The 16,787-nt window shown below is 36.6% G+C and overlaps 1 protein-coding gene across 2 annotated transcripts in view; it reads right to left on the bottom strand.

Moving 5' to 3' along the window:
- Klhl1 (kelch like family member 1) overlaps window positions 1-16,787 on the bottom strand; it is a 299,721-nt gene that overhangs the window by 107,524 nt on the left and 175,410 nt on the right. For both annotated transcript variants that reach the window (XM_027394016.2, XM_027394015.2), the window contains one exon: window positions 7,683-7,869. In XM_027394016.2, coding sequence (XP_027249817.1) covers window positions 7,683-7,869 — 187 coding nt within the window. The remainder of the gene's footprint in view (window positions 1-7,682; window positions 7,870-16,787) is intronic.

Genomic DNA, 16,787 nt, shown 5'->3' on the forward strand with positions numbered 1-16,787 from the left:
ACTGCTCTTCTTTATAAACATTCAAAAATTTTGTAACAACTTAACTATGACTTACTCATAACTGATATAAAACTCTTGGACCATGTGTGTATTTCTCCTGTAATACTAATATTTGTAACACAAGGGTGATCTAAAGAATTGTCAGTCTTCAGCATCTTTGGAAGGAAGCTGTAGTTTTAAGAGAAGTGGCAGGTTTGAAGGAAGTTAGAAAACACTCCTCTGGAGTGTTTGGACAAATGAGCTCTGTGAATATTTATATTTTAATCAGCCAAAAGGGACATGAATTGTCTTCACCAGTGTCCTGCCACCATAATTTGCTGTGCTACCAAGCTGAAGACTATGGAGCTGACCTTGGATTAAAGCCTCTCAGACTACGAAAAAAAGCAAACATTTCTTTATATATTTTATTCCTCTCACATATATTGTTATAATGTTAGAAACAGACATAAATTCAATAGTATATTTCAATGAATGTTCATTGATTAACCAATTTAGCCTATCTGTCTCCTTATTTACTACAGAGTATTCATGATTAAAACAAGCAAATCATACTCTTCTAGCTTCTAAGAAAAATTAACAATTTTATTCAGGTTAATCACACAACTTTCACATCATGGGGTTTGAAAAGAAGAAAAGACATTCCATCTCTAAGACAACAGAGAACAGTTTCTCAAGAATTAATTGAACATGGAAGCAAGTCCTCACTGAAGTCAGATGGCATTCATACCACAGATGAGTCTAGAGAACAATTTGCCTGGTGACAGCTGCAATATGATAGAACATATTTGACACACCGGAACATCCAGACTGGGCCACTGAGGAAGGCTGGCATAGCGCTAAATCAGCTAAAGTCTCCAATGAGAAGAAAGAACCTATAATGTAGCCCGCTAAACTGTCCACAGGCACTTAACTATTAGTTGAAAATATCACTCCTCTAAAAAACAAGGGACTGAACAAAGCTGTGGGCACACACACACACACACACACACACACACACACACACACAACACACTCACTCACACACAACACCACACCAAAAAAAAAAAAACCTCAGAAAGAAAAAAGGTTTATGTACATAAATTAAATAAGTGAAACTTAAGCATACTTGCAGGTTGTATTACACACCATTGGATTCAACCGATTACAGATCTCATCTATCAGGAAAACAAAAATACCATAACAAGTATATTGAAGGTGTATTAATGCTTTCTTTTTATTCTTTCTTAAATATCATGATTTAACTATAATTTATACAGCTTTTACATACAACTAAATTATGTAGGAGGAAGGGAGATGGTGATAATAAGCAGTGTAGTGTGGCATGTATAGAAAGGACTGAGGTGTCCTTCAATTTAATTTTCAAGAGGCCAATGAAGGAACCACTCACAAATTCAAAGGAATAGGTACAGGTAAATGGTAACAAATGACATGAAAGAAATGTACACATAAAATACAATCCTGAAAATTTATCACATATCTGAAAATAAATCGATGAGTTCCAGGTGGGAAATTGTGCCATTGGAACCTCTGCTTCTGATTATGATATGCACTCTTGTATCAGCTATAGTGGAAGTGACTCCAAAGCTTTGGGCTAAAGAACTAGTAAGGCTTTGAATTTTGTTTTGTTTTGTTTTCCAAGTGCACACAACTAAAAATGACATCATATGGAAAGGGTTAAGGTTCATAGGAAGCAAAACACAGAAAACTAATCCCAGGACTGTTTTCTGATTTTCCTTGGAGGAAAGGTCTGTACACAGAGGTCAGGCATCGAGTCCTCCTGGGACTTTTGCCAAAGGCCTCTCAGCTGGTTTCTGTCTTGGGTGAGTCAAGGGCCATGCAGAGCCTGGCAAGAAATCTGCATGTAATACTCAGATCCCCAGGAAAGCCAAAAATGGTAAGGCTGTTTGTGGACTCCATGCATTTCTTGTTTCTAAGTTATATAAATAGAAACAGGAATCAAGGTAGAAGATGGATGCAAAGATGCTAAATTTAACCTTAGCAATATTTGTAAGACACGACTCAGTCTTAGAAGCAGACAGAGGAAATTCTAGAGAGAATTAATTGAGAGAGCATTCTGTCCTGCTAAGGAAGAGAGGTCATGTAGAATTATTGAATTTAAAATGGGAGTACACCTCTCACAAGCAATAAATGTTTCTCTCAAAGTACCTGATTCTTGTTTGGAAGGTGATATTCTATTTAACAGTCTGCCAAAAGAAAATAAATTCTAGATGCAAGAACTTAATGTTATCCAAAGCCTCAGTGCATTTTCTTATACAAAATTCATCATTCTTTCATAATTTGCCAAGCTTGTTATGAAACAACTAGATTCTAACGACAAATCTCTAAGGCATTAAGAACCTTTAAAATAAAGAAAATGGCTGTACCGTCATATATGTTGTTTTTGTATATCCCAATATTACATGGTATTGCCAGTGAATAGAACACAGAATAATTAGAAAATGAGGAATTGGTTAAATATGCACTTAATACATTAAATATTCAAAACAGTCTGGACAAGGTGATGTTAGCCTTTAATCCCAGCATTCAGGAGGCAGAGGCATGTGAATCTCTGTGACTTTGAGTTCAGTCTTGTCTACACAGTGAAACTGTCTTCAAAGGAAAAAAAATTAATCTTCACTTTCATCCTTCAAAGGGAATTTAAAAATAAGCGGTCTTGGGGGCTGGAGATATGTCTCAGTGGTTAAAAGCACTTGTTAATCAGAGGACCTAGGTTTCAATTCATGGAAACCACATGGCAGCTCACAAACTGTCTGTAACTTCAGTGCCCTAAATGGCACTGAATTTCCCAGAACCTGAGTTACAGACAGTTTGTGTCAGTGCTAAGTACACAGACACATTAAGGAAAACACTCATAAAAATAAAATAAAAATAAAAAATAAAAAATAAATAAGCATTGAAACATTCATGATGGGCATTGGTGATAGCAATCCTTAAACATTTTATCCAATAACTTTTCCATACAATGTATAGTTGATTGAATCAGGTATATGTTGTGACACTCCCATATGTTCACACACACATATACATTCTCTCTCTCTCTCTCTCTCTCTCTCTCTCTCTCTCTCTCTCTCTCTCTCTCTCTCACACACACACACACACACACATACACACACATATATTCCTTTTTATTGAAAATTGATATTTTTCTTTTTAAAAAATGTATTTATTTATTTTTCACTTTTTTATTTGAATTAGAAACAGAATTGCTTTACATGACAATCCCAGTTCCCTTCTCCCTCCTGTCCTCCCCTACCAACCCCCTCATCTAAAACCCTATCTGTCACCTGCCCTTTGTGCTCACCCTGGATGGTGAGGCCTTCCATAAGGTGTCATCAGAGTCTATTGTATCCTTTGGGATAGGGCCTAGGCCCACCTCCGTGTGTTTTGGCTCAGGGAGTATTCCTCTATATGGAATGGGCTCCCAAAGTCCACATCTATGCTAGGATTAAGTACTGAACTACTAAAGGAGGTCCCATTGATTTCCGAGGTTTCCGAACAGAAACCCATGTTCCTGGGGTTTGGATCAGTCCCATGCTGGTACTCTAGCTATCAGTCTGGGGAGCAAGAGTTCCCTGATGTTCAGGTCAGCTGTTTCTGTGGGTTTCACCAGCCTGATCTGGATCCCTTTGCTCTTCACTCATCCTTCTCTGCATCTGGGTTCCAGTTCAGTTCAGTGATTAGTTGTGAGTGTCTGCTTCTACTTCCCCAATCTGCTGGATGAGGGCTATTGGGTGGCATATAAGTTAGTCATCAATCTCATTATAAGGGGAGGGCATTTAAGGTAGCCTCTCCTCTATTGCTTAGATTGTTAGCTGGTGTCATCTTTGTAGATCTCCAGACATTTCCCTTGTGCCTGATTTCTCTGTAAACCTAAAATCTCTCCCTCAATTATGGTATCTCCATTCTTGTTATCATCTATTCTTCTTCTGACTCAACCTTTCTGCTCCCTCATGCCCTCTGAATCCCTCCTTTTCTCCCCTTGTCATTCTCTTAGCTCCCTCACCCCTCTTCTTGTGCTCCAAATTTGCTCAGGGGATCTTGACCCTTTCCCTGTCTCTAGGGGACCATGTATGTCTCTCTTAGGATCCTCCTTATTATATTCACTAGCTTCTTTTGCAGTGTGGATTGTAGGTTGGTAATACTTTACTCTATATATAAAATCCTGATATGAGTGAGTACATACCATGTTTGTCTTTTTATGATTGGGTTACCTTGTCCAGAATAGTTTCTTCTAGTTCCATCCATTTTCCTGCAAATTTCAAGATTCATTGTTTTTTTGATTTTTCTGCTGAGTAGTACTCCATTGCATAAATGTACCACATTTTCTCTATCCATTCTTCAGTTGAGGGCCATCTAGGCTGCTTCCAGTTTCTGGCTATTACAAATATTGCTGCTATGAATATCGTTGAACAGATGTCCTTGTATGAATGTGCTTTTGGGTATGTTCTTTTGGGTATATGCCTAAGAGTGGAATTGCTGGATCTTGTGGTAGACTAATTCCCATTTTCTTGAGGAGTTGCCATATTGATTTCCAAAGTGGCTGTACTAGTTGGCACTCCCACAAGCCCTATACATGCTATGCCCAGTATCTGCGAGTTCATGTGAGCTGTAATCTTGTGTTAGTGACATGGTTTTCACAGTATCCCCAACTTATCTCACTCTTACACTCTTTCTGTCTCCTCTGATGATGGCTATGAAAAGCAATGATCTATGAGTATGCCAGAATATAATTACATGTTGTTGAGTAATATTTTGCCTACATTTTGATTTTTACTATTTAGAACAGTAAATTTTGGTGTACTGTATGTCCCTGGGCCATCTGGCATCAGCTTCTTGATCACCCAAGCAATGTCATGTATGGGATACATCTCTTAGAATGGTCCTTAAAACAAATCAGTCATTTCCTGGTTGCTCCCACACCTTGCTTCCACCATAGCTCTAGTATACCATGCAGGCAAGACAACATAGTTGGTTAGAGGTTTGTGACTGGCTTGTTATTTGTTTCTCTTTGGGGAGTATGCAGAGTACTTGTGCCAAAGATGCTGCCATGACCAAATAAGTGTAATAATTTATGAATGGTTGTTTCTAATTATAAGAGAAATAATTAAGATCTGCAGGAAAGTTTAATATCAAATGGATTTCTTCAGTTCAGAAAGACCATTTTCCAGATAGAAAAGTTTATATTCTTACAAAGAATTTAACTCACAGACTCCATAATCTCAAAAAGTTAATGCTCTAGCAACTGAATTAAGTCACAGTATCCACCAATTACAATGCTAATGGCTTTAAAGAAATCAGGAAGTTGAAATAGGAATACAATAAAATAATTCGTATATAAGTATTTTTTTAATTTTAGTTTAACCAATGTTATATTGGAGATAATAAAAAATGCCATACAAAACATTGCAATGTCATTCAGTATTCTGTAGAAATCAAACAGCACCATGTATTAAACAGCTAAAAAATTCAAATTGGGACCGGGCATTGGTGGTGCACGCCTTTAATTCCAGCACTCGGGAGGCAGATGCAGGCAGAACTCTGTGAGTTCAAGGCCAGTTTGGTCTCCATAGCAAGTGCCAGAATAGGCTCCAAAGCTATACAGAGAAACCCTGTCTTGAAAAACCAAAAAAAAAAAAAAATTCAAATTAGCACCCACTTATATTTGTAAAAAAATATTGTGATGTTTGGGTAACATTGATTTATTATTTAATGTTTACAACATTTGTTTTAGAATAAATACCACCCTCTAAAGATTCACCTGATCATATATAGGTAATTTTCATGTGGAATATGAATTAAAGAGCAAATGAAATTCATTCAGCTGAGTATGCATGCCTTGGAACTGTGTGTGTGGGTGTGTTTGTGGGTGTCAATATGTGTGTGTGTGTTTGTGTCAGAGTGTGACTGGACACAGGTGGGTGGGCATATGTGTTTTGTGTTTAAACAAAAGCAGTAAGCAGTCATATTTTTACAAAAATCTATAAATCAAATTTTCCACATGCAACTTATTTTTTTTGCTGTAAAGTCTTTTTTTTTCCCCAAAAGATTATTTTTTATTAGTTCAAATTAGAAACAAGCTTGGTTCACATGTCAATCCCTTCTCCCTCTCCCTCCCAACCCCCCAACCCCCTACCCTATACCTCATCCCCCATCTGCTCCATGGGGTTCCCCAAAGTCTTTCACATCATTTTTGGCAGGGCCCTCCCCCTTGTGTCCAGGCTAAGAAAGCATCCCTCCATATGGGATGGGCTCCCAAAGTCCCTTCTTTCACCAGGGATAAATACGGATCCACTACCAGGGTCCCCATAGAGTTCTGAGGCCTCCTCATTGATATCCATGTTCAGGGGTCCGGATCAGTCTCATGCTGGCCTCCCAGACATCAGTTTGGGGTCCATGTGCTCCCCCTTGTTCAGGTCAGTTGTTTCTGTGGTTTTGACTAGCCTGGTCCCGACCTCTTTGCTGTTCATTCCTTCCTCTCTGCAACTGGGTTCCAGAGTTCAGTCCAGTATATAGATATGGGTGTCTGCCTCTGCTTCATCAGCCAATGCATGAGGGCTCTAGGATGGTATATAAGGCAACGTAGACGCCCCTCAACTGACAAATGGATAGAGAAAATGTGGTACATTTACACAATGGAGTACTACTCAACAGAAAAAAGCAATGGAATCTTGAAATTCGCAGGCAAATGGATGGAACTAGAAGAAACCATCCTGAGTGAGGTAACCCAGTTTAAAAAGACAAACATAGTATGTACTCCCTCATATATGAAAAGGGGAAGAGGCAGGATATCCTGAACTAATTGGGAGCATGAGGGTAGGGGAGAGGGAGATGATTGGATGAGAGGGGAGAAGAGGAGAAGAGAGGAGGAAATGGAGGAGCAAGAAGGTTGAGTAGGTGGAAGAATAGAGGAGAGCAGTGGTACCATAGAGGAGAGGACTGATACCATAACAGAAGGAGCAATAATAGGTCCGAAGAAAAATCTGGCACTTTTTCAGGGAGATTTCCAGAGATCTACAAGGATGACACCAACTGACAATCTAGGCAATATGGAGAGGGTACCCTAAATGCCCTTCCCCTATAATGAGACTGATGACTGCAACTCTTAATTAAAAAAAAAAAAAAACAAGAGACACATAATTAAATTCAGATTCATGAGTCTCAATGTCAATGTTCTAATTAGTTCTTAGGTATCATTTTTCTGTCTTCAGTGTGAGAGTCTGAGCTCCACAAGGGCAGAGCTGCTTCATCATTGAACTCCCACAAGACCTATCCTGTCACAATGCATTTCTTTGTCATAAAATTGAAGTTTCATTCCAATGTATTCAACACATAATTCCTGTTTTCCAAGCAGATGTTTTAAATCCTGTTTTGATTTCATATATAATAAACCAAAAATAACATTTGAAGACATATTAGCAGAAATACAGACTATGGAGACAAGTTTAATGTTTCTCTAAATTTTAAATACATTATTTTCAACAAAGGTGTGTGTACTTATGGAGGCAGGCACATCTCTGTGAGTTCGAGGCCAGCCAGGTTTACAGAGCGAGTGACAGTATAGGATCCAAAGCTACACAGAGATACCCTGTCTCAAACAACCAAAAAAAAAAAGTCATCGTAAAACCAAGGTTATGGAATAATTAAAATCTAGAATCATATACCTTTGTTATTGTCCATTCCTCCCACTGCATACAGAGTTCCCACTGTAGATTTTCTGGGCTTAGTTCTTGGGCTTTGCATTAAAGTTCTTCTTTCTGGTAATAGATGGTATTTCATTGCTTCCAGAATCAGTTTTTGACATTCCAAATCATTCTTGAATAGTGCATGATTTTCAAGGTCAGCAAGTATCTGTGAATAATACACAGCCAATGTTAATACTGTTTCCTAAATTATTGCATATATTTTCAATGAATTGACTTTAGAAGCATAATTCCTTTGGCATCACTGTTACATTTCAAAAGAGGATAGCAATGTCTTAACAGCTATTAAAATTATAAATAAAACAAACTAATATATTTGCAGCCTTTCCTTTTTTTCCAAGGAATTCTAGACACTGCAACCAAAATATCTAAATATTGGTTTGCCCTATATTAATAAAGTGACTCATTGTATAATTTCAAAAATCTTCCTATTGTCATTTATGTAAAACAGTTCATTTATACTAAAAAGATTGAATCTAATGTTAGGACATTTAAGTGACTTTTAACTAATTAGAATGAATTTATTTTAGTTTAAAATAATTCTGTGCCCATACAGCATAAAAATAGAAAGATAATCTTAAGAAGACATTTTAACAAGTGTAAGCTCAATTGAGTTTTAAGCTTTAAAAAGTGTATATGGGTTGGGGGTTGGTGGTGTGAGCCTTTAATCCCAGCACTCGGGAAGCAGGGGTAGTAGGATCTCTGGGAGTTTGAGGCCAGCCTGGTCTATAGAGGGATTTCCAGGACAACCTCCAAAGTAATACAGAGAAACCCTGTCTTGAAAACAAAACAAAACAAAAAAGAGGCAGAGAGAAGAAAGAAAATGAAAGAAAGAAAAAGGGTGACTTTGATACAGTATTGGGGTTAAATTAACTTAATATTTTAGTATAATCAAAATATCATTTTAAATTAATTTGAGTAAATGATACTCTCTACTGATAGTTTCTTCAAGTTTTCTAGTGGTGCATATGCATAGAGGTAATTTGTTTGCATGAAAATAATTTCCAACTTCAGATGTAAATAACAGATTGCTTAATCATAATTCATTAGTAACTTCATCTGTAATTTTAAAAATATTATGTATTATACATTGATGTGGTTCTAATTTCACTTGTTAATAAAATGCATTAAAATAGTATATATTTATATGTATATTTACATAACCTAAAAGTTATATAATTAGCATAGCTTGTTAAAAAGTATATATATATTAATGTATGAGTGGATACATTTTTGATCATATATTAGTTTATTTGTTTCAGCATTGTTGACAACACTAATTATGATCATTTTCACAACTATACATGTTCAGATAATTAGAAAGTTAAATCATTTTATATATTGCAATAGTTGAATGAGTGAAAACACACAGATTTATGTGTCATAAGATCACAGTCTTATTTGGGTATATATAATCTAATATCAAAATTAAGAAAATTTTTGTAATGGAAACATTTGCACTACAAAGAAATTTATAGTCTTCTTAAAATATAAATTGGCTTCAATATGGTATTTAAAGTTTTCTTAACACACTCCTAGACATATGAAAATATTTATTTCTCAAACTCTTACCTAAAGTAGATTATTATAATTATATGTGTCTCCAGTAACCCTAGATTATCTAAGATTTTTAACTAGAATCAATGTTGTATTTTGTGAATGTTTTCTTCTGCATCTAATGAGTTCATCATGTGGTTTATGTCTTACAGTCTGTTTATTTTGTGATTCTGTTTATTTACCTTTCTTGAAGTATTTCTACCTCTGTGGAATGAAGCTGACTTGAACTTAGTGAAGATATTTTTGATATATTCTTTAATTAGGCTTGCAAGCATTTCACTGAGAATACTTTGGCCCACATTTTATCATAGCCATTAGACTGCAATTTTCTTTTTCCTCATGGGTCTTTTTCTGGTTTTAGTATAAGAATAATATTGGCTTAATATGGAAATATTTATTCATTTTGCATTTTACTGAATAATTTGAGAAAAACTGTTAATTCTCTTTGAAGATCTGTGATGGGGGAGGTCTTTCTGTGCATATGATTGTCTTTTTGGTACATAAATAAAGTACTATTGGCCAATAAGAAAACAAGATAGGTGGGACTAAGTGACAAGGAGGATTCTGGGAAATGTAGGAGAAAGCACAGAGTCACCATGTGAGCCTTGGAAGACAGGATGCTTCCGCTGAAGTCTGATAAGATAAGTCTTATAAAATATATAGATTTATGATAATTAAGACTGAGCTAGCTAGGAGAAATCCTAGTCATTGGCCAAGCAGCATTTGTACCTAATATATGTCTCTGTGTTATTTGGGACTATAACGTGGTGGTGGGCAGAACTTGGGCAGCCTGGTGGAAATCATCCACATGGCAGCAAGACTCAGACAGCTTGGCAGGAAGACTTATTGTTACAGACATGATAGAATTCTATGCTTCACTAATCTGTCTTTGGGCACATTTTTATTTGGGAAATATTTTAATTAAAGCTTACTGACTGCTGAGTTTACTTAAATTATAAAATACACAGACAAATCCATGAAGCTGGAAGCAGTCAGGTTGAGTGATGGAGCCCAGCTCCAGAAGGAGAAACCTCATGTTTTACCTGGTTTATGGATGTTTTATTTCCACAGATTAATGCATCTCTCACCTTCTATTTGTGGAAGATGGTGAATAACACAGAGACAGGTAACTCATCCAGGTGCAGAGAAAAGTGAATCAGATTCCCTAAATGGAACATCTCAATCATACCCTCCCTTCCAGGGCTCAAGGAAAATTGACTGACAGTAATGTGGAAAGGGACATACAGTGGAAGGCTACAAGGAAAGGATGTATGGCAACTGTATCCTTCTTCTGGATGCAAGGCAACTGTACTTATGACCATGGTGGTTATGATCACACACAGAAACCACATGTAAGCTCAGGCCATGTCAGGACCATTATGGAGAGGAGAGGTAGGTATGAAGTATGATACCTAGCTGAAGAGATATTGACAACTGATGGCTGCTTGAGAAACATAATTCCATTTTCTCTAAGAATGTAGAGAAACACTCTGGTAGAAGCATTTATAAATGTCTAGGAAGACGTGACCAATTTCATTTGGACTTGATGTGTGACAAGAGAAAGGAATGAGAGAGAACAAGAGAACACAGGTCTGGTAGGAAAGGAAATAGAGGTGGATCTGGGAGCAGTGGGAAAGGGAAGAAAATTATTAAATCTCATTATTTAAAACTGGTAAGGAACCACTAATTTGTAAAACGTTCAGTAAATATAAGCAGTTATTAAAAGGTAATTTAAAGGGAAGAGAGCTAGTAGCATTTCCACAAAGTATATTAATCACATCAATATTTTTCATGTGTTCATGGCTATTCATAAAAATCTAGGGAACATTAATGAGTAAACACTTAAAGAAAAATTCGAGCTGTGTATAGATCAAAGAAGCAATAGCACTGTGTCTCTGGGCAATTAGATTTATGAAACTATCACTTTTGACAAAAAGTGACACAATTTCATGATTTATTTTCATTTAAGTCGTTACTTCTCAATAGAATTTAAAAGTCAATAGGTCCTGGACAGATGTGCTACAGAATGTGAGACTACAGATGCCAGTCCAGAAAATAAAACCAGAAAAACTCTTAATTACCATAGGTGGATAAAATGAGACATTCTATAATAAAACCATATTTAAGCAATATCAATCTACAAATTCATTTTTTACAAGGAAAACTCTTACCTAAAGATGTTCTACCATGAAAATACAGGAAACATAATAACAGAGCAGCAAAATCAAAAGAAGGGAAAGACACATAAACACACACACACACACACACACACACACACACACACACACACACACACACAAACACACACACAAACACACCATGACCATCACCACCAACAGAAACAAAATAAGAATCATCAATCATTAATCATTTATATCTCTAATGTTTAGTGGTTTCAGTTTCCCAACAGACTAACAAATGAATTCAAAACTATGGACCATCTTCTGCTGATCCAAGAAATGTATCTCAACATAAAAAACAGATATCACCTCTGGGTAAAAGCTTGGGGAAAGGTATTGCTAGCAAATGGTACTAAGAAGCAAGCTGGTGTAGCCATTTTAATATCTAGCAAAATAGACTTCAAGCCAAAAAAACTAATCAAAAGAGATAGGGAAAGTAACTATATACTCATTAAAGGAAAGATCCATCCAGATAATATTTCAATTCTCAACATCTATGCTGCAAACACAAGACTTGTAAAAGAACCACTACTACAGTTTAATAACATATTGACCCTTATAGTGAGAGTAGGAGATGTCAGTACCACACTCTTAATAATGGACAAGTGATACTGATAATAAAAATCATCAGAGAAATGCTGGATCTAAGAAACATTAAAATCCTAATGGATCTAACAGATATTTACAGAAAACTTCACCAAAATACAATAGAATATGCCTACTTTTCAGCACGCCATAGAACTTTTGTCAAATTGATCACATTCTTAGGCACAAAGCAAGTCTTAACAGATACAAGAAAATTGAAATAACACCCTGAATCCTATCAGACAACCATTGATTAAAGCGAGATGTCAACTTCAACCCATTGAAGAAGAAATCAGATGAAAAGTTTGCCAATGTTCATGGGTCAGTAGGATTAGCATAGGAAAATTGGCCATCCTACCAAAAGCAATCTACAGTAAATCTAATCCTCATAAAAATTCAAAATATATAACGAACTCAAAAAACTAGACATCAAAAACCAAATAATTTAATTAAAAATGGAGTACTGATCAAAACCGAGAAGTCTTTATAGAGAAAAATCAAGTTGCTAAAAATAGTGAAATAGTCAACATATTTATCTGTCAGAGAAATGCAAATAAAAAAGTACTTTGAGATTTCCTCTTCCAGCTTTCAGAATGTATATGATCAATAATACCAGTGACAGCTTATGCTGGCAAGGTTGTGAAATAAGGAGAACATTCATGCATTTCTGAGGGGAGTGCAAACTTGTAGAGACGCTATGGAAGTCGGTATAGCAGTTCCTCAGAAATGTGGGAAATGCTGTACCTCAACAACATGCTATACCATTCTTGGGAATATAGCCAAAGAATAATTTACCCTACCACAAATATACTTGCTAAGCTATGTTTCTTGCTGCTCAACTCACAATAGCCAGAAATTGGAAACAACCTAGAAATCTCTCCGTAGTAATACAAATTAAGAAAATGTGGTATATTTGCCCCAAATAATGGCATCAGGAGATATACTAGGAAATGGATGCAAATAGAAAAAAAATCATCCTGATTGATGTAGCACACACAGATAGATAAATATGGTATATATTCCCTTATATGTGGATGCAATCCATAAAGTAAAATATAACAAAGCTACAACCTGTAGACCCAATGAGGTTATGTAGAGATGAAGGGACTATAGAGACACAATATTCTGGGGAGGTGGGGCTAGAAGGGATTTAATGGGTGGACTGGGGGTAGGGACACAAGCGTCATGTGGGGAGTGGGCAGGAGATGGGATTGAGAAAAGTAATGCAAAGAAAGTCAACAGTAATTGAGGAGCATTTGAGGGATATTATAAAAAAGTGTAGTTGAAGCTTCCAGATAAATGAAGGTCAATGAACTTCTAATGAACTTGTCAAACAAATGTGGGAGGCAGTAACTTAACCTGTGATCACTTGTCACCAAAGGAAGCTTCCAGTACTGGGACTGGGTTACATCTAATTGAGTTGTTGGCCAAAGGCATCTTACGGCAAGTCCTAAGCAACCCTGGCTGTTGCCAAGAAATAGGCTGATCTTCAGAAACTGAGAACCAAAAATAAAATTCTGATTTTCTAGAATGCAAAAAGAAAGAGACAATAAAAACACAAAAGTTTTAAAGTCTTAATTTGCCATTGGTTCTCGTCATAAAATTTCCCACTTCTGGAATTAGAATTTATAAAAATAAAATTCATTAATCTCAATGCAGCATTTATTTGAGAAGTGGACTAGATACAGAGTCTCTCAGATTTTCTCTTTGAAATATATTAATAAATATGTGATAAAATGTTGTCATGCCCATAAACTACAGTGAATGATCTCTGTTTAAATATATTAGGATAGGTATCATGCAAAGAAAGTATTTGTAGACATATAGATTTGCAGTCTTCCAGACACTACATAAGAAAATTGTGATATCATTTGGTTTAAATGTATCTTGAACCTATTATTGTAAGTTGATGGTTACAGTATTCAGTGTTCACAGAACAGTAACATCTCATAGACATCACTGTCCTTCTGTACAAGAGTAAATAAACTATTCCTCATGTCTAGGATAACGATATGTCCACCTTTCAGCCCTGTTTATGCTCCCAGACACATACAGGAAGGGAAAAAAGAGAGAAATACTGAATGCTTGTGGTATTCTTTCCTTTACCAGTGCTACCTCGTCATCAGCGATTGTTCCAATGTCTCTGGGCTGGCCCAGTGTAGACTCCTATAGGAATAACAGTTTACCCATAGTGAGACTATCAATTTACAGCCTGCTTGACACTCAACACACATAAGCAAGTAGAATTTCACATTACATCCTGGTTCTATTAGTCTCAATTGAAAATATTTTAATGAGCAAATCAGTATCATGTCTAAGTGACTTGGAGATTTTCTTTGTATGCTAATGCAAATGAACAAAGCAGAAGCAAAAGAGACTTCCATGTCTCCTCTTTCAAACTGACTTGTAATGCTTATTTCAGAGACATCTGAAGGCATCTAACTCCAGCATTTCAAGAAAAGAGAGGCATTGTGGAAAAAAGAAGCAGGTTCATTAATTTTATTTCAAATACAGAAATTTCTGTCATTAGATGATAAGTAATTGGAAAACTTGCAATTCCAATAAGAATATTAATGACATAATCAAAACAAGTAGAGCTCATAAAATTAACACAAATAAAGGTTTTATTACTCACAGTTGAAGTGGATGCTGTGCTGCTAAAATTTATGGCTAACGTTTATTTATTGAGGGTGAGTTTATTGTTTCACTGCAGGAAAGCTCAGAATTTCTAATGCTGAAATAAATCAACCTGTATTTTGTATGAAGTTTACACCACATTGAACATGTATCCCCCCAAAAAGCTATAGAAAATTAATTCATTCATTCTGTAAATTTTAGTCAGCGTTTTGTTTCAGAGCTAGCAAAGTTCCGCAATATCTGAAACTTAATTTTACATCAACATGTTCAAGCTACAATCCTTCCTTGGGAATGGACTAAAAGAGATCTAATTAAAGCCTCTTTGGCACCCACCCATTCAGTGCAGAAGCAATTCACGAAAAGGATCCCAAGAAACTTAACACTGTGTGCCAAAACAAATTTCCATATTAACCAACGTTACTATTCTATTGATGGGACATTTTTTTCTTATTTTGACATCTGTGACTGACTTTTATTTGTATGTATATATGCATATATATATGTATATAAATATATGTATATGTGTGTGTGTATGTGTATCTGTTTCATGCTGTTTATCAAGAACTTTTGAAGGTTCGTTTTTTAATCTACAACTAGGTCTTTAAAAATAACAAAACAGGCACAGGAAGCTGGAGATATGGCTCATGGTTCAGAACTCTTTCTGCTCTTTCAGAGGACCGAGTTTCAGTTCCAACCCCCACATCAGGCTGCCCACAATTGCAAGTAGCTTAAGTTCCAAAGGATCCAATGTCCTTTGATCCATGTGGGCATCTGCATGTTCCTGACATACAAAACTCACACACCATAAATTAAAATAAATAAATAAATACTTTAAATGCTTTATAGCATTTATAGCATAGTTGTATTAATTCTTATAATAATTGTGTGCTTTTGAATTATTTAAAGTGAATTGCCTCTAGTAGAAATATATGTGTGACTTTGGAAATCAGTATGGCGGTTGCTCAGAAAAATGGGAATCAATCTACCTCAAGATCCAGCCATTCCTCTCTTGGGTATATACCCAAATACTGCTTGTCCATACAACAAGGACATATGTTCAACCATGTTCATAGCAGCATTGTTTGTAATAGCCAGAACCTGGAAACAACCTAGATGCCCCTCAACTGAAGAATGGAAAGAGAAAATGTGGTACATTTATACAATGGAGTACTACTCAGCAGAAAAAAGCAATGGAATCTTGAAATTCGCAGGCAAATGGATGGAACTAGAAGAAACCATCCTGAGTGAGGTAACCCAATCACAAAAAGACAAACATGGTATGTACTCACTCATATATGATTTTTAGACATAGAGCAAAGGTTTACCAGCCTATAATCCTCTACCCCAAGGAAACTAGAAATCATGAATGACTCTAAGGGATAAATGGACCCCAGGAATGGGAAATGGCATGAACTCCCGAGCTAATTGAGAGCATGAGGGTAGGGAAGTGGGTGCTGCCACAATAAGAGCACAAGATGAAGAGTAGAGGAGAAGAAATGGAGGAGCAGATATATTGAGTTGGGGGAAGAATAGAGGAGAGAGAGCAGGATGAGAGATACCATATCAGAGGGAGTCACTATAGGTCCGAGAAGAGATCTGGAACTAGGAAGATCTCCAGAGACCTATAAGGATGACACGATCTGACAGTCTGGGCAGTGGAGGAGAAGTTGGCCTAGAAACCCTTCCCCTAGAATGAGATTGATGAATACTCTCTATGCTATTCTAGAGTCCTCATCCAGTGGCTGATGAGAGCAGAGACAGACATCCACAGAAATACACTGAGCTGAAATCTGGAACTCAGTTGAAGAGAGGGAGGAATGAAGAACGAAGGGGTCTGTACCTGGTTGGAGAAACCCACAGAAACAGTTGGCCTGAAAAAGGGAAAGCATATCGACCCCAGATGCTCTTTGGGAGGACAGTACAGGACTAATCCAGCCCCCTGATCATGGATGCCAATGGGGAGGCCCCTGCACTCCTGGGATTTTTAGACATAGAGCAAAGGTTTACCAGCCTATAATCCTCTACCCCAAGGAAACTAGAAATCATGAATGACTCCAGAGGGAGGTGGACTGGCGTTTTGCCCTGGTGGGTGGGAGGGACTTCGAGA

Source organism: Cricetulus griseus (assembly GCF_003668045.3).
Source record: "Cricetulus griseus strain 17A/GY chromosome 1 unlocalized genomic scaffold, alternate assembly CriGri-PICRH-1.0 chr1_1, whole genome shotgun sequence".
In the NCBI taxonomy this organism is placed as follows: Eukaryota; Metazoa; Chordata; class Mammalia; order Rodentia; family Cricetidae; genus Cricetulus; species Cricetulus griseus.